Here is an 18975-nt window from a genome sequence, read left to right as displayed (position 1 = left end):
TATAATTTTGATCCAAAGAATATATTAATTAATCATTTTGCCAGATCTAAATCTAAAGCCAAAGCCGTGCGGCACAAGCTTGCCCTCTTCTCAACTTTTTAAGAGCTAAAAGAAGTGCTTCTATAGTTAAGCATAATATTTTTCCTCTTTTTATTCAACGAGAGACAAGGTTTCTTTGTAAAAAGTAACCAATTTAAAAGTTTATTTCCCTCCATTATTTTTTCCTCCGTTTCATATTCATACCTGTCACACCCCTTTTTACCCCTCAAAAAATATGTATAAGGATTTGTGGGTTAAAGAGTTTTTTCAATTGAAGTGGCAAATTTGAGTAAGGATTATTTTATTTACAGAGTCACCACTTGGAATTAATTTTTCGGTGTTCCAAGTCACCATTTATTTGAATCCCTAGTCAAAGGAAGGTTTGACTCTATTTTATTGGTACACAAAAATAATGTTCGGGTAAGGAATTTTATTGACCGGGGAGAATGTGTAAGGCACTTCCCGAGTCTCGTGGTTCTAGCACGGTCACTTTATTGGCTTAAACTTGGCTTTAATTAATTATGGACAAACTGTGATTTACATGATTTTCATGTTTTATCTATCCGCTTTTATTTCTTAATTATTAGAATAAAAAAATAATTTGAATAATATTACACTGTCATAACCATGTTACGCAAGTGAATGCGTGATCGAAATCAAAATTAATTAACTTGTCGTAATTGCGCCTCACAAGCGAATCCGAATTTATGGCAAACAATTTATTTGTGGTACTTTTGAGAATTACTACATTAGAGAAAATTAATAATTGAAAGTCAACTATCGCGCTACGCAAGCGAATCCGCGAGTTTTAACAAAGGATTAACTAAGTTAAAAATTAATTAAATTTAGTGGGTATGATATGAGACTATTGAATTAATTGATTGAATGTTAAACATTACACTACGCAAGCGATTCCGTGAGTTAAAGCGCGCCTACTAATTGCCTAGCATTTAAATTAGTTAATGAAGAAAGCGACTAAATTATCAAATTATTTTAATCATAGAGCAGAATCGGGGTGTATGGAATAAGCTTGATGTCTCGAGTCTCCCATTCGCCCTGGGCTTGCCGGATAAGCAAGTCGGAATCTCCCATAACCAATAGTTCATGCACATCCAGATCGATGGCCATTTTCAGGCCCATGATACAAGCTTCATATTCTGCTGTATTATTGGTACATAAGAACTGAAGTCAGCTCGTTGCAGGGTAATGATGTCCAATAGGTGAGATGAGGATTGTCCCGATCCCAACTCCTTTGATATTGACAGCCCCATCAAAATACATTTTCCATACAGGGTGATCGTCTGGAACTACTTCCTCTATTGAGTTGACCTCTTCGTCTGGGAAGTATGTACTAAGTGGCATGTACTCATCATCAACTGGATTCTCTGCCAAATGATCTGTCAAAGCTTGTGCTTTCATCGCAGTGCGAGTGACATTGACGATGTCGAACTCTATGAGAAGTATTTGCCATTTTGCAAGCCTGCCAGTGGGCATTGGCTTTTGGAAGATGTACTTCAAAGGATCCATTCTGGATATGAGGTAAGTAGTATAGGCTAAAAGATAATATCTCAGCTTCTGAGCGACCCAAGTCAAGGCATAACATGTCCTTTCTTAGAGGGTGTACTTAACCTCATAATTGATGAACTTCTTGCTCAAATAATAGATTGCATGTTTCTTTTTGCCGGTTGCATCATGTTGCCCCAGAACGCATCCAAAGGAATTATCCATCACCGATAAATATAAAAACAAAGGCCTACTATGTTCAGGCGGGACCAGTACAGGGGGTTTTGATAGATAATCTTTGATCCTGTCAAAAGATTTTTGGCAATCGCCCATCCACTTGATAGCGACATCCTTTTTCAGTAACTTAAAGATGGGCTCGCACGTGGTTGTGAGCTGAGCAATGAACCTACGATGTAGTTCAACCCCTCAAGCAAACTCATGACTTCCTTTTGTTCTTGGGGGGTGGCAGATTTCGAATGGACTTTATCTTAGCTGGATCCAATTCGATGCCTATCCAGCTAACTATAAAACCGAGGAGTTTCCCAGATGGAACCGCAAATGCATACTTGGCTAGATTAAGCTTAAGGTCATACCTTCGAAGCCGTTCGAAGAACTTTTTCAAATCGCACATGTGATCAGCTTGTGTCTTTGATTTTATGATGACATCATCAATATATACTTCAATCTCTTTGTGCATCATGTCGTGAAAAATGGTGGTCATGGCCCTCATATAAGTTGCCCCTGCATTCTTTAAACCAAATGGCATGACCCTATAACAATAAGTACCCCATGGAGTGGTGAAAGTGGTCTTTTCTGCATCATCCTCATCCATTAGAATTTGGTGGTACCCAGCGTAGCAATCCACGAACGATTGTATCTCATGCTTTGCGCAATTATCTACAAGAATGTGGATATTTGGCAAAGGAAAATTATCCTTTGGACTTGCTTTGTTCGGGTCCTTATAGTCAACACAGACTCTGGTTTTTCCATTATTCTTTGACACAGGCACAACATTTGCCACCCAGGTGGTGTATTGGACACCTCTGACCACATTGGCGCTCAATTGCTTCATTATTTCCTCTTTGATTTTGTCACTCATGTCTGTTTTAAATTTTTGTTGCTTTTGCTGGACTGGTGGAAAATCAGGATACGTAGGAAGCTTATGAACCACTAGATCAGCACTTAAACCCGGCATATCATCGTAAGACCAAGAAAACACATCTTTGTATTCAAATAAAAGTTGAATCAAGGCATCTCTGGTTTTTTGTTCAGTGTGAATGCTTATCTTCGTTTCCCTAACTTCTTCATGACTTTCGATATTAATCAGCTCAGTTTCATTGAGGTTGGGCTTAGGCTTGTTTTCAAATTGTTCCGACTCTCTTTTTATTTCCTCAACAACCTCATCTTCATCATATTCAACCTCTTGATGTATTATTTCGATATTAGACAGCTTTTTAAGATCTGGGCATGAATTTTGCATGCATGTCATGTTATTAAAGCCGGCAATAACAAAACTGAAATGGAAATAAAATGACAGGAATTAGGAAAAGGAAAAGATAAAAAACTTAATAGGAAACTGAACTGCATTTCATTGAATTCGAAAGGATAGAAGGGTTAACATCAAAACAAAACAATTATACTGAGATGTTTGGATTACAATCCTGAAAGTAACCCAAAATACAAAAAGAAGCTGCAAAGCAAATTACCAAGACTCCTTCCTTGTGGGGAGAGGAGTTGCTTCTTATTTGTTGAGCATGGTGTTTGGGTCAATTAGTTGCATATCGGCACGACTAGTGCCTTCACCAGCCTGGATCATATCACTTCAGAAAACATCTGGCTGAGGCCATGGCAAATTTCATCAATGTTTGCATGTGCCGAGGAATTTTGACCCTCTTGGAGTCGTTGCTTGACAAAAGTGTAGAAAATGTGAGGGATAGACTATTGCAACACCCATCCATGCTTTTTGTGGTATTTGGCTTTGTTTTCGTCTGCTTGTGTTGGCCTGAAGCCTAAGTCAAAAGTACCCTGGTTACTAAACAGAGATATCTTGATCAATGAACTATTCAGAAGCTACCCCCACAAGGCTTTCCCCAAAATAAGCCATCAACGGCTCTTCTTTTCCTCCTGCACCCCTCAGCTAGTTGCAGTGCCTTTTCAAGTGGGCGATAGGGTCGTTGTATCCATCATATTTCTCGAATTTTGGGGTCTTGAACCCTTGTGGCAAATGGATGTGAGGGAACATGCATAAATCACTAAATGAAACACTTTTGTGACCACATAGTACCTGTATGTTCTTTATATTTTGTTCAAGACTTTTCATTTTCTTGGTCATCTCATCTGGCTCAACCGTCGTGGCAGGCTTTTCATTTTCCACTGGTGACTCGTACTGAGGAGTCTGATTGTATGGAGCCGAGACCCTGAAAGCCATATTTGGAGAATAGTATTGGCCATCATAAGCATGAGATGGTGACTCATTGTTTGGCCTCGTCACAGGAGGTGGTGGCGGGATTGTATATACCGGTGTGACAGATATGACGAGAGGGGTGTTCCTGACCGGTGCGACTGGAGGTCGCATATTAGAGGTATCACACCTCCTTTTTACCTTACACCCCCGGAAGAGGGTACAAGTAAAGGGAGTTTTTCCAATTAAAGGACAACCAAAACGGGATTTATTTTAAAGATTCAGAGTCGCCACTTGGGAGATTTATGGTGTCCCAAGTCACCGGTTGAATCCCGAATCGAGGAAAATATTGACTTTGTTTAACAGTCCGCGAACCAGAAATCTGGGTAAGGAATTCTGTTAACCCGGGAGAAGGTGTTAGGCATTCCCGAATTCCGTGGTTCTAGCACGGTCGCTCAACTGTTATATTTGGCTTGATTATCCAATTTAAACAATTATGAATCTATGTGCAATTTTTAACTTTCAACCGCTTTTATTCAATTTTTAAGGAAAGATTGAACGTCGTTTAAAACATGTCTTTAGATCGCGCCACATGAAATGCACCCGCAATCCGGAACACATTTTATACAACGTTTTAGGATTTGGATTTGGGTCACATGAAATGTGCACCCAAGTTTAAGAAGGTAAAATTATTAAATAACGTGCCTAAAAGCAACTAATGTGTTGTTAACTTTGCGAGGGCCATGAAAATTTGCTAAATGGCACATCTCGATTTATTCCAAAAGGTTTTACTCAACCGCAGCAGACCACGGATATTCATGAATTCTTTTTCTAGAATACTTTAAGGTTACTGTAAAGGCCATATCCTATACGGGTTGGCTATAGAACCTGTTAAACTCAATGATATATGTTTAACTCAGTCCAATATTCCGAGACAATAGTACCAATTCCAGCACACTATCAGCAAAATTCGTTAATAGCCTTACACTGGTTCATGCATCATCACAAGAAAGAAAGACTACTGCTTATAGGAAAAAAAAATCGAAGAACAATTTATAAAAATTTATGGGGTATTAGTATATAATAAAAACATGAAACCATGATTTATTGGATAATTTAGTGAGGTATGTCGTTATAACTTATAATGAATTTAAAACTTATGTCACTTTTAAACTCATGATATAGTGAGTTCAAATAATTAATTGTAGCAATTTGCTAATCTTTTAAGCCACTACGAACAATGAGTGGTCACTCATGTACACAACAAATAAGTAGAAATTATCAATAATGAGTAATGAGGAATCTGGGAAAAAAAAGACCAACTAGAGTGAACTAAACTCACAGGAACGACTCCTCTTTGGACATTGCAGCAATAGCCATTTTACAAGGATAGCCAATTTTAGCCTTCATTTCTAACCAATTAATCAACTCAGATGCTACAACTTACACGAATAGATACACATGACAAATTTACGAACAAGAACAGATTTGGAACGTAAGGATTTCAAAACTTTAACGAAACTTATCAACAGAACCGTGTTCAATCGACCATATTCATATTAAGCCCAGCATCTATATTCTATCCCTTCCAAACACTAAGACCTGCTGCATTTCAGCAAACTATGACCCAGAATACAAAGCAAACGTGAAGCTGCGCAATTAAATCCATGATTTACCTGTTATACTGAACAGCACCTACAAAATCTATTCATACACATTCCAAACACACTCTTTAATATTGAAATTGAACCTTTAGTTCCAAGCACAAATCCCAATTTATACTATACCAATGACAGCTCAACCAATATCACAGATATACTACATAGTATTAGACAGTAAAAATCAGAGAAAATTAGATTAAACACAGCTTGTATTCCATGGAATTTTCACTCGATTTACATGACCAGCATTCAGTCAGTGCTTTTGGGCTATGAATATACCTGGAAATAAAAGAAGGACAGCGGAAATGCAAAGTCAGCAGTCAGCAGTAACAGGAATTCACCCAGATTCAACAAAACCAACGATGAAATCAGTCCAGAAGAGAAGAATCAATTCCCCAACCCAAAGCAAGGCTCTCATTACCCAAACTCAAACCATTTGAACCTCACGTAGGATCAGGTGTTCTTCAGCAATAAAAGAAAACAAGTTTCAAGAGTTCTAATCAGAATTTCAATGCAACAGTAATTTTCAGCTCTTTTTGGTTTTCAGTATTTTTGTTTTTTAATCCCTCGAAAATAGTGAATTCCTACAGCTGCTCTCTTTTGGATTTCCAGCACCCCCCAAAAAAATCTGAATTGAGCTGCAAGTAACTATGCCTTTATAGGCAAGTCACTAGGGCAGCTTTGGAGTTTAGTTTATTTCATTTTTGTCCTTTTCAACTTTTTCTTTTGCTTAAAAGGCCCCTGAGTTACTAACTTGTGGAACAAGTTAGTACATTCTACAGCTTCTAGGCAACTTCTTAGCAGTTAACTCAGAGATTCTCCATGTCTTTTACCCAAACTAACCCTTAGTTGCCTTGTTATTACCCCTGAACCCAAACCAACTATGGGTCAGCCCAAATCGAACAACCAGAACTCTAAAGCTGTTGTTTGGGACGGGTCACAATAAATCGAGGGCCCAAGAAATTCAACCTGCCCATGAATACTCTAAGCCCCAAAACTCTGACTCAAACATATTATCGCAAACAATGGCCCCAAAAGAGTCCAAACAATTTTAACACTAACAAACTGAATTAATTCTTTCCCTTTAACAGAATTAATTAAAATTAATTCATGTTTATTGCTGGTACGAATTCACACAGAAACAAGAGAAAAACAATGAAAAGAAAATGGCAAAATGAAGATGGAGGAGAAACAACAGCAAAAGAGTTAAATAACGAAACTAACGAGGAAGACGACAGATAAAAGGCGTAAAGAATACCTCTAAAGTCGTCCGAACAAAGCTCAATGAACTCTACGGCTTCGATTTGACTCGAAACAAGCATTAACCATGTGTTCTCAAGGAAAACAAACTGTTAATGTCCGTTTCAAGCCCTATCGTTCAAGGGAATTTGAAGGATTGACAGATTCTTTTCTTCTTTTTTTCAGATTCGAAACTGGACTGATTTGGTGAGGACTTGGGGAAAAATAGTGGTGTATTGGGGTTGAGGGAAGGGCGATGGTTGCATGGATGAAATTTAGGTGGTGGTCGGAGCCGTTTCGCCGATGATAATGGAGGTTCGCTTAGAGGCGGCATTAGGGTTCGAACTCTCAGAGTTTGGAGAGGGTGAGAGACAAGGGCTTTGGTTTAGTTAAACTGAGGGGTTCAGACATAAAAATTGGGAATGGGAGGATTAATCTGAGCCATCAGATCTGACGAACGAAAGGTTGGGATTAAATTAAAACAATAGACCCTAAACGACGTCGTTTGGGTTATAGTGGGGCTTGGACCGGGTAGAGGCGGGTTTGAGCTGGAATTGTACAGGTCTGAGGGGGTCAATTGGGCTGAAGGAGGCTTAATTAAATGGCCCAAATCCGAATTTCCCTTTGTTTTTGAATCTTTTCTTTTTCAATTTCCAAATTTCTTTTATTTTCAAAATTAGAAATAAAACCTAAATTAATTATTAAAACTAATATTATCCTATCAAATTAAACTAATTAAACTCTAAAAATAATTACCATAACTAATTAAATACCAAATTAAAGAAAATTACCAAAATCCGAAATTAAAAATAAAAAGTACAAAATCAACTATATTTTTTTGATTTTTCCATTTTTATAAAACAGCTAATTTGTTAATTAACCCTAAAATGTGGAATTAAATCCTAAATGTGAATGCAACATATTTTTGTATTTTTCATTAATTAAATAAAATAAATATGCACAGGCAAATGCAAACATTTAACAGAAAATGCCACAAAATCCACAAAACTGTAAATAATGAAAGAAATTATTTTGTTTTGAATTTATGGGAGTAATTCATGTAGAGCAAAAATCACATGCTCACAAGAGGTACCAGGGGCAGCATGGAGGCTGTAGTTTGGCACATACCCTGGTGGTAGAATATGATCGCTCGTTGCATGGAGCGGTGGTTAAGTAGCATGAGGTATGGTGGAAATTCCCTTTGAGGGACCCTAGGGTGGAGGTCGGCCGGAAACCCAAGCTTGATATACATCTGACAGTTATTGTCTCAATTTTCTTATTTCCTCCGACTCTTGCTCAACTGACTGACCCTGCGGATTGTCACTGACCAACGATTTCATCACTATTATCCATTACCACTGCTCCCTTAGATCTTGTGAAGTAATGATGTGTTGTCAGTTTCACCACAAACCAACCACCTTAAGCTTACTATATAAGAGGCAACAAACGTGTTAAGGTTAAGCATTTTACAGATAGGAAGCACACGTAAATATGCTATGCTCCTAAAATATCACCATCTCTAACATGCTTTTGGAAGGTTTCATGTTTCATTCCGGCTTATCAGGTTGTCTCTTATTGACACTCTTATTTCCTTCTCTCTTTTTTCGCTTTTCCTTTCACTCGCCTTATTTTGATCCCTAACTTTAGAGTTATTAAAAAATATTTGATCGAACCTTTTATGGGTTGCCTACGTATCATGTCGTCGCATCAATCAGATCATTACATAGTTCAGGGACATGACCATATGTTTTTTATTTGTTTTTTTTAATTACAAAACAAATATCTTTTTGGTTCATTTTTGAATTTTTCTAAACAAATCTTATTCATTGATTTTCAATATATTTTTTTGATACAAGACTCAAAAAGCAATAATTACATAAAGATAAACAAGACCAGACCTGAATTAAATAGATTTTTTCGGATAAAAGGCAAAACAACAAGACTCAAAACACCAAAAGACTCTTATAGACTCAGAAACAACAAAAGAATAATGAAAAATGACTGGTAACTAAGAGAAGACTTTGATCTTTGTAGTAGAATACACTAGCATCACTGTAATCAAGGCGTTTGTTCTTGCGGCTGACCCCCTAACATTGCGGTATATCCTCTCCAAGTCCGCAGATATATGACGAGCAACGTTTAATGATACTTCTGCAAACCGCTCGGGCGTCATTCCCTGGAAACTCCTGTATGCTCTTGAGGTATATGTGGCTATCTCGAGGATCTTTCCCTTAATGTATTCCTAAGCCACATGCAACTCTTGATTTTGCTAACTAAGGGTCTCAGCTAGATCCAGTGCATCACGCTCGCAGTCCAAGGCCATATCTCTCAGGCGCCGAACTTCTAGTGACTCTGCTTCTAACCGATTGATCACCTTTTGGTAGTGGTGTCTTTCTATTTCAAACTTACCGATCTAGCGCTCCTTACTTGATTCAACTCCCTCTAACTGATCCTTTAAACCTTTGATTAGTGGAGCGTAACTCATGCGCTCATGATCACGGACTACCCTGAACTGGGATTCTCTCTCTTCTTGTTGCTGAGCGGTTGTGACTATGTTCTTCTTTCGAATATGGGCTTTGAGTGCTTGCTTCTCTCGTACCCACTGAGCTTTATTTTTCTCAAGAGCATCATACAGCAGATCCCTGTCTACTTTAACGATGTCGAGCTCTTCTTGCAGTGCTTCAAAGTCAGATTCATAACCCCTTTTCATCTCTTCCATAGCCAGCCCAACTTTGTTTCGAATCTCAACCTCCCACTCTGCGGTGCTCTTCACGAATGTCCCTGGTCTATCTGCAAGAGCATCTTGATTATAGAACCACTCAAGATAAGAAGGATTTAGCTCACCCCGTTCTCGATCTGCCACCATGACGCCACGCTCGAGTATCTTAGTGCCATTCCAAACACATTGAGCATACGCTTCACGAATGGGATCCTCTGATGCTGCTTCCCAGATAAAGTTTTCCATAGTCTCTACTGGGAGCACTATTTGTTTGTGACCCAACTGACGTAGAACTCTCATGGGAGCATATGGCTGATAACCTCGAAGCCCCATCAAGATCAGAAACGGATGGCAAGATGACTTATAGATGACATATTTTGCGGTGAACCAAGGATAGTTCCATGTAATCTGATCATCTGTTAAGGAGTATACTCCTTCCCATCTTTGACACTTTCTAGAAAACTACGAATCTCCAGCTCACTCTTCAATCTAGCATTATACTGGCGAACTTGATTACCCCAACAAGTACGGTGGTCTACCTGATAAGGACGACAGAAAAGATGGTCCATGAACCACATCTGGAGCAGGAGGTTGCAACCTTCAAAGAAACCTTTCCCTTCCCAGCACCTGGTCAATGCATGAAAGATATCTGCTAACACCATAGAAAGAATAAAGGAATCATTTATTTTCATCATGGCAGTGACTATCCCAGATAACCGAATGTTGATCTTCCAATCCTCTCTCGGGAAGACCATGCACCCCAAGAAAGCTACAATGAATGCTTTCCATCCATGGCCTCGCAATGTGCGTTGGTTCTGTTTGTTAATCAGTTTCTTCCTATATTCTGAGAACCCCCCTTCATGCAAGTACCTGTCATACAAGAAATCTAGGCAGACTTGCCCTTGCGCCACATGTGCTATCTCAGTGTGGCTGATCCACATCTGATCAAGGAACTTGGTAGCAGTGACATCTCTAGGGGCCAAAAGTCTCTTTGTTCGACTCTTATGCCCCAGATCTATATATTCAGCGAATTCCTCCAAGGTAAGAGTTATTTCAAACCCATTGAGACGAAACACATTATTCTTCGGGTCCCAAAAATAAACCAAAGCCTCGATGAGTTCTCGTTTGGGCTCAATCTCCATAATGTTTACCAAGTTTTTCAAATAATCTTTGATCTTTCCTTGCTCAAACCCATCCATGTTGTTCCACCATCGCTTTAATAAACTGGGCACTTTATTGACAATCTTAAACGGTGAGTGCTCTTCATCTCTCGGCCATATTGTACCTATATAAATAAATTTATGAGGTCAAGTCCTAATCTAAACTCAAAGAAATGACACCAAGCAGACTTTTGGATAAGACAACGGACAAACTTCTTATGGGAGGAGGGCTAGACTCTAGAAGGATTACTCAGGTATCTCGCCGAGGAAACAAAAATGGCCGGACAAAGGACAAAACGATAAAAGTGACGAAGAGGACAAGATGGTTATTTTTATGAAAATGGCTCTTCAGTACCTCCAAAAAAAGTACTAAGGCAGTCCCGGTAAAAACAATTGAACACATGGATAAGTGAGTTAAAAATAAATAAAGCTTATGTTTTATGAAAACACCCATTTCAAAAAAAATGTAAGGTTGACTTGGCAAAAATGGCCGATAACAAAGGACGGCATGACAAAAACAAAATGACTATTTTTACGAAAATAGCCCTTTGACACTTCCGAGGGAGGTTGAAAGGCTGTCCCGGTAAAAATGGACAAAAATAAAGACGAAATGGTAAAAGATGTTAAAAAGAAGCAAAGTAATCATTTTGTACGGAAATAGCCCTTCGGCGCTTCCGAGAAAGGTTTTAAGGCTATTTCGGCAAAAAAGGTTCAACATTGGGGAAAATGGTAAAATATTAGCTAAATTTATGAAAACAGCCATTCGGCGGTTCCGAAGAAGGTTTTGAGATTGTAAAAAATATGATCGGACGCAAAGACAAAAAAATGAAAAAGACAAAAAACAGCAAACTATTTTATTATTATTATTTTTAAAAAAAAATTGAAAAATATTATGGACACACCGATTTCGAAAACTCTTGCCAAAAAATGGGGACCAAACCCGATGAAAGTTGTCTACGTACCCCACTGGAATTGTGAGAATCGGACCTATGTAGTTTTTTTTTTTTTTATCCCAAGTTCGAGTTTAACCACCATTAATCAGCAAATATATACATGAGATGTTGACTGTTGCTTAACTAACCACAAGCATGAAGCTTATAGTCTTGGCGATACCGGAAAGCTCCAGCATTACGTTTCAATATTGCATAATCTATTCAGTTATTACATATTATTACTATGTTAGTTTCTTCTCTTCTTCTAAGAGCTCACCAGGAAATTACAACATATATGTTGACTGTTGCGTAATATCTTAGAGACTTAGTGTGATTTCCCTAACTAAAAACAGTTTTTGACCATCAGATATCATGTCTGTGTCCAGGATCTTGGCTCCATCTTCTGAGACTACACAATTTGCTGATGAAACTCTCAACTGCGCCTTAGCTGTGTTAATGAGCTCATCAATGCTTTGTGGTACCCATAGAACTACTCTTCTTCTCTCGTTTTTGAGACTCCTGGGGTCTGAAGTGAACACTCTGCATCTAACCCGCTGCCCTTCATCTTGTTTTCCAAAGCTCGTAGAAAATTCTGACAGTTGACTACCATGTGCATCTTCCAGTAGCTTAATAAGATTCTTGTTTCCACCTACTCGAGCTTCATCAAGTGGAGTTCTTCCCCACCTGTCCACTGCAAAGACACTAGCCCCAGCTTTTAACAGTAACACTGAAATTGGAAACAGCCCTTCTGATGCAGCTAGGTGAAGTGGTGTTCGAAAGTCATAATTTTTGGAATTAGGATTGATGCCGCTGTCCAACAGTCTTCTCAAATAATCTAGATCTCTTTTCGCGACTGCCTCACAAAGGCAAGTCCCATCATTATCTATACCTAGTAGTGCCCCTGCTTCCATAAGCAAAGAAGCCACTTGATCATGGCCATTCTTAACCGCTTCAAGCAATGCAGTGGAGCCAAACTTATCTCTAGCATTAATCTCCACTCCTCTTTGGATAAGGAAAACGGTAATATCTCCATGTCCCTTGGATGCAGCTAGATGCAGGGGTGATCTTCCATCATAATCAGTTCGGCTGGGGTCTGCTCCTGCACCAATTATACGACTTAGACGATACAAATCTCCATCGTGAGCTGCACAGTTCAACCTCATCGTGAGCTCAGATTCATGTTTCGCAATATTCAGTGTTATGTCTGAATCCAATATCTTGCTTTGAAGGCTTGACTCTCTTCCCTCAAGTAGATTATTGATGATTACACGCCCGCCAGAGAAGTATATCCCCAGAATCTCCACCAGAGCTTGTTTATCAATTCGTAGCAGTCTAGATAACTCATAAACTTGAACGGTATAAGGGACTGGGATGTTACAAAGAACAGAAATTTCACCAACAGAGTTGTAAGTGTGAAGATCCAGGAGAGATTCTTCAGTTTCATTTTCTTCTGGTTTTCTAACTTCTTCCACTTTACCATGACAGACAAAATACAGTTGATCTGCCATGCTACCCTGTTCCATAATCACTTCCCCTGGAAGGAAAAATTCTTCATGTACTTTGATTGCAATCTGTTTGATAAATTCATGCGAGCAACCTCTGAAAAGTGGGACTCCTCTGATGTAGGGCTCATACAACTTTTGCGAAATCTTAGCTCGAATTGAAGCAGGAATATCCTGAAGAACAGAAGACTCATTATATCGGCTCTCACACTGTAATCTGACATAATCTTTGATCTCTTTGCTTATGCACTTCCCCAGCCTGTTTCTGTTCATATACTTTATAAGATCTGCCATTTTATCCTTGAACTTTTCAGTTTTGGATCCTTTTACAATTAATGCTGCCATGTTACCAAGTAGGTAGGCACCAAGAATCATGTCAAAAGAGACATAAATCATTACAAATATCATTTCCTTGGTATTGACTGCATGAATTACCCATAACCAACAGTTGCCATGGTGACAATGGATATCAGTTGCTACTCATCTAGGTGATCGAGAAGTCACAACAAAAAAATAAGGAAAGAACCAAATTGGTACAACCATCCCAGATATTTCAGAGGAGGAAAGAAAACTCTTGGATGCAATGGTGAGTTCTAATTCTGTAAATCCTACTGTTTCTAGCACTGGAATGTTGAGTAAGAGCAGGAACAAATTGCAAAAAATAGAACATCATCAAAGCAAGACAATGGTGACTAATACACAAGGTCAACCTGCATTGGAGACAATTGTTATCGACCAAAATGTTCCACAACAAGTGCACCTGGGGAGAGACTTGTATGAAGACGGAGAGGAAGAAGCAATGTTACAACAGTGTAGAGCAGAGGAAGCAAGAAAAGGGGATCTATCACCAATGCATAGCGGCAAAGGTAAGAAGACTCATACAAGGAAAAATAGTTGGGACGAAAAGGTTAGTGATTTTTTAAATGTTAGGCGACCTCCAATGAGAGTTGTCAAACAAAAGAAGGCCGCCCCAACTACATCTACAAAGTCCAATAGTTCAAAAAAGAAATCATGAATTTTGAATACATTTTGAAGAATTGGGATTGTGATTAAAAAGAGTTACAAATTGAAGAAATTACAAGTTCGGACAAGAAGGGACAACATTTTAATTCCTTCATCATTTTATTCTACCATTATATTAGCATTCTCATTTGTAATATCATCACAGAGTATGTTATAAACTTTGTGATGATCATTGAATATTTGGTACTTTCCAGTTCTTATTTTTTACATGCATGTTAGTAGGTGAGGCTATTTAAAGCCTCAATAGGAATAGTAAGGTAAGGTTTAGCCCAGTTTGTGTTACCTTGGTCCTATGCCTTATTTTATTTTTTTATTTAGTAAATTTGAATTATCTGTATAAAACTAGGGGAATGATTTTTTTTTATTTCGCTCAACTAATTTTCTAAAGCCGGTCAACAAATGCAAGCAAGCTTCCAAATGATGCAACAAGTAGCACATAAGTGAACATGATGGTCACAAAAAGGATACCTGTCTTATACGGACGACCCCTGTGTCGAGCTTCGCTAAGTCAAATGCGCATGATGTAACGAAACGATCCTACTAGGGATAACCAGACATGTGGCTTGTTCTTCTAGGTTTTTTAAAAAATCCTAGGGGATGAGGTGTATCTAGACTAGCCATAAAACGAGAGGACAACTCGAGTTAGGAAGGGGTAGCGTACCAGGAGCAATACTTCTCCGGCTTAACTACTGTACCCTCCCCACTCTTAAATATGGGTGACTAATAATCCTTCACCGTGAGCCCAAGCCCACCGGCTTTATCTCAAGAAAAGAATGGGGTGTGTATCCGCGATTCCCGAGGTTGTATTCAGAAGACTCAGAGGGATGCACAAGAAGACAATTTATAATACAGTTCAACAATATCAAAGCAGTAAAGAACAGGCAAGTAGCATATTAGGCCCAAATAGATCACAGTTATATACAAAAACTTAATGAAGCCAAATAAAGTCAATGTACAAGCTCGAATTCTTGAGTCCCCAGCGTAGTCGTCAGAGTTGTCACACCCCTTTTTACCCCTCAAAAGATATGTATATGTATTTGTGGGTTAAAGAGTTTTTCCAATTAAAGTGACAAATTTGAGTAGGGATTATTTTATTTTGGAGTTAATTTTTCGGTGTTCCAAGTCACCATTTATTTGAATCCCTAGTCAAAGGAAGGTTTGACTCTATTTTATTGGTCCGCAAAAATAAAGTTCGGGTAAGGAATTTTATTGACCGGGAGAAGGTGTAAGGCACTCCCCAAGTCCCGTGGTTTTAGCACGGTCGCTTTATTGGCTTAAACTTGGCTTTAATTAATTATGGACAAACTGTGATTTACATGATTTTTCATGTTTTATCTATCCGCTTTTATTTTTTAATTACTAGAATAAAAAAAGTAATTTGAATAGTATTACACTGTCATAACCACGTTATGCAAGCGAATGCGTGATCGAAAACAAAATTAATTAACTTGTCGTAATTGCGCCTCGCAAGCGAATCCGAAATCATGACAATCAATTTATTTGTGGTACTTTTGAGAATTTACTACATTAGAGAAAATTAATTATTGAAAGTCAACTATTGCGCTATGCAAGCGAATCCGCGAGTTTTAGCAAAGGATTAACTAAGTTAAAAATTAACTAAATTTAGTGGGTATGGTATGAGATTATTGAATTAATTGATTGAATGTTAAACATCACGCTACGCAAGCGATTCCGTGAGTTAAAGCGCGCCTACGAATTGCCTAGCGTTTAAATCAATTAATGAAGAAAGCGACTAAATTATTAAATTATTTTAATTATGGAGCAGAATCGGGTTGTGGTTGGTGTTGGTTTAAGAAATCAACAATTAAAAACTTGGGCTATCTCTTGGTTATGGATAAATAAGGCTAACTCCTAAAACTTTAATGGTATTGGGCTCCTTTGTTGATTTATCATGAAATGGGCCCAACGGAAAATATCTACAAAGAGTGGCCAGCTGCCTTTTATCATTATCATTATTTTATTTTATTTTTTAGAAGAAAGAAAAATGGGCCAGCTGAAACTACTTAAAAACGGGCCTGCTGGCATGCTTAACACTAAATGGGCCTAGCAGAAAATATTTAATTGGGCCCATTTATTCAATTCCAATCTTATTTCTCAGCCCCAAAACTATCAATTATACTTATTAACTTAACATAAATATTCAAACACTGCACTAATGTACGTGAGGCCAAACAGTCAATAAAATATTACTAGAACTTTTCCATTGTTCACATTATTGTTGACATTAATTCAATGGATTCTACAAAGATATCTTTTGAATAATATCACTTGTCAGAAAATGAACTTAACTAGAAAAGTATAACATTAGCGAATCACAAACCATATTAAGACAAAATTAATCCACCAACATAGCTTCTACTTTAATAAACTAAACAGAAAAAAAATCATGCTACAAGACTTCACTACTTGTTTTAATTCTTGATGTATTGCCATGAATTCCAGATTTTAAATCACTATTTATACCAACAACATAAAGATATCCAAACAAGATCACAATTATACACAAACACACAATTAAAAGGATTCAAGATAAACTAGCAGCATGGTCATTGAAAGCTAAGATATTACAGCTTTAAATATTGATACATGGAATAAGCTATTCATATTCCTTTTGTAAGCATGAACTCATACTCATAAAGCACTAAATGATCATAAACATCCCAAGATTATATTTTATTTCTTGTAACAACCATAGCTACACTAAAAGGTGAAAGGAATACCTACTAGGAGCAGAATAAACTCACGAGCAAACCAACGGCAACACACTTTAAGCAGCAGCAGCAGTATCCAGCAAATGAAACCGAGCCTATGCAAAAATTTCAACAGAAAAACTCAAACAGACTTTCAAGGAAAGAAGAAACAAGAGACTCGCGTCACAGACCTTTGTATTTTTAAGATATTCCTTTCTCCTAGATACTCAAAAAGGCTCTCAAACTCTCTATTATTTTTTGTTCTTCTTTTGAGTGTCCAGGATGTCCAGACTACTCCCAGATGATATGGAAAGACCTCCCTTTATAGGAGAGGACTTTTGGGACAGATTTTATTTTAGCCAAAAATCTGTCCTAAATGATAGATTTTTGACCAAAAATCTGTCCAAAACCAGAAATCTGTCCGATGATCAGTTTGCTTTACCAACTGTGGATAGAATTTTGGAGTATTGTACTCCAAAACAGTTCGCAACATTGAAAAGCAAACAGATAAAGGTCCTACACTCAAGTACTCTCTATCTTTATCAACAAATAGCTGAATTTAACACTCAAACCTTCAAACTAACCAAACTATGGATTGATACAGCAAAAACAAGACTTAAAAGGTAACCGAACTAAGTATTCAAACAAACTAGATTCAAATCAATTTGATTTGTGCAAACTAACATGAAGCGATTGAGATTACAAACTATCGTGCGGAACAGAAACTAAACGAGCATTAATAAATTATCAAACATGACTAATAACAACTTAACAAACGACTAACTAAATAAACGATTCAACTAATCTTTTTGATTTTTTCATGAAACTAGCATAAAACACTTAACTATCAACCGGCTAGGTCGGAAAACTGAAAATTCAAACTTAACAAATTCACACAAAATAGTCGACCGGCTAGGTCGAAGGACCAAAAATCGGGACTAATAGACAATAACGAACCACTCAACCGGCTAGTTCGAACAACAAGAATTCCATATATAACTATACTAACACATAGAACGATCACATTCGAGCACTAATAATCAGTAAAGACTAATAATTGAATGACAAAATTACAAAAGATGAATTGAAAACCAAAGCATGGTATACTGGCCGAGAGTAAGAAAAAAAACTAAAACAAAAGGATGAGATTTGGTATTTACCACTGCTCGAGGCGACGATTCCCATCTTTGAGCACCCTTTTCTTGATGATAGATGATGGTTCGGCCATCCTTGAAATCACAGCCTTAGCGCCATCATCGTATCACAAAGAAAAGAACGCTTAAGAGTCGGGGAGGAAAACTGGAGGAAGGCGTGGCAGCTTGGTGGTGGTAGCCGGTAGTGGCGACGGTGGACGACGGCGTCGGGTTTCTGTTGGAGTTTTGGGGTAAAAACCAGCATAGGATGATAGATCATGTGGAGCTCTACACGCCTATGTAAGTATTTTATGAAGGAGAGGTCTAAAACTCGACGAATTTTCAAAATAAAGTGAGCTAGGTTTCGGATTTTGGTTTATTTGTAGAGTTTGGGAGGGATTCAAGGGATTTGGTTCGTGGATTCATGAAGAGGAAGAGGAGAAGAAGAGATTGGCGTTGGTTGGAGGATGTTTGGCCACCGGAGGACGGCGGCACCGCCGTGGGGGACGGGCAGCTGCGGTGGAGGAAGAAGAAGAGAGGAGAAGGGGTGGGAGAGTGAAATGAAGCCAAAAATTTGATTATTGGGCCTTTTATATGACAGATAAAATTGATTGCAGGCCATTGGATCATGGATAATAGAAGGCTGAGGTTTAATCTTGAATACTTAACCAAAAGGACGTTGTTTCGATATAAAACTACATCGTTTCGACCCTCCTATGGCAGCCCCATTTGGACCGGATCTGGGATCTTTGGGCTTCTAATTTTGGCTCAATTTCAATTAAAATACACTGCTCAATCCCTTAACCCCTAACTATCTTATTTAGTCCTAAGGAAAATATATAAGTAGAAAGAAAATCTTTTTGGGATATATAATTTAAAGATGCAAACTAAAATACACAAATAAAAGGTAAAAAAATATTTTTGGTATTTTTAATAAAGGAATGTAAATAAA

The 18975-nt window shown here is 38.0% G+C and overlaps 1 protein-coding gene across 2 annotated transcripts; it reads right to left on the bottom strand.

Annotated features, from left to right (window-relative positions):
* Positions 1-11790: 11790 nt before the first annotated feature.
* LOC107806668 (potassium channel SKOR-like) lies at positions 11791-18592 on the bottom strand. Of its 2 annotated transcripts, none has more exons than XM_075256049.1 (3): positions 18051-18592; positions 16921-17006; positions 11791-13443 (listed from the first exon to the last, which is right to left on the bottom strand). In XM_075256049.1, the coding sequence occupies exons 1-3, from the start codon at positions 18116-18118 to the stop codon at positions 11972-11974; spliced, it is 1626 nt and encodes a 541-aa protein (XP_075112150.1). In that variant the 5' UTR covers positions 18119-18592; the 3' UTR covers positions 11791-11971. The 2 variants fall into 2 exon arrangements, with proteins under 2 accessions (XP_075112150.1, XP_075112151.1); XM_075256050.1 differs by having other exon boundaries at positions 11791-13330; positions 16925-17006.
* Between the last annotated feature and the right edge of the window lie 383 nt (positions 18593-18975).

This window comes from Nicotiana tabacum, chromosome 1 (assembly GCF_000715075.1).
Source record: "Nicotiana tabacum cultivar K326 chromosome 1, ASM71507v2, whole genome shotgun sequence".
NCBI classification, from domain to species: Eukaryota; Viridiplantae; Streptophyta; class Magnoliopsida; order Solanales; family Solanaceae; genus Nicotiana; species Nicotiana tabacum.
The sequence above is the reverse complement of the archived record's forward strand: the minus strand, read 5'-3'. Positions and strand labels throughout refer to the sequence as shown.

What these genes read in the sequence shown, in the direction of transcription:
- LOC107806668 (XM_075256049.1), bottom strand. Translation starts at nt 18,118, where the DNA reads ATGGCCGAACCATCATCTATCATCAAGAAAAGGGTGCTCAAAGATGGG. An exon ending in AATCGTCGCCTCGAGCAGTG is followed by an intron (nt 17,007 to 18,050) that starts GTAAATACCAAA and finishes ATTTTTGCATAG; the next exon opens with GCTCGGTTTCATTTGCTGGA. An exon ending in GTTTATTCTGCTCCTAGTAG is followed by an intron (nt 13,444 to 16,920) that starts GTATTCCTTTCA and finishes ATAAAATGGCAG; the next exon opens with ATCTTATAAAGTATATGAAC.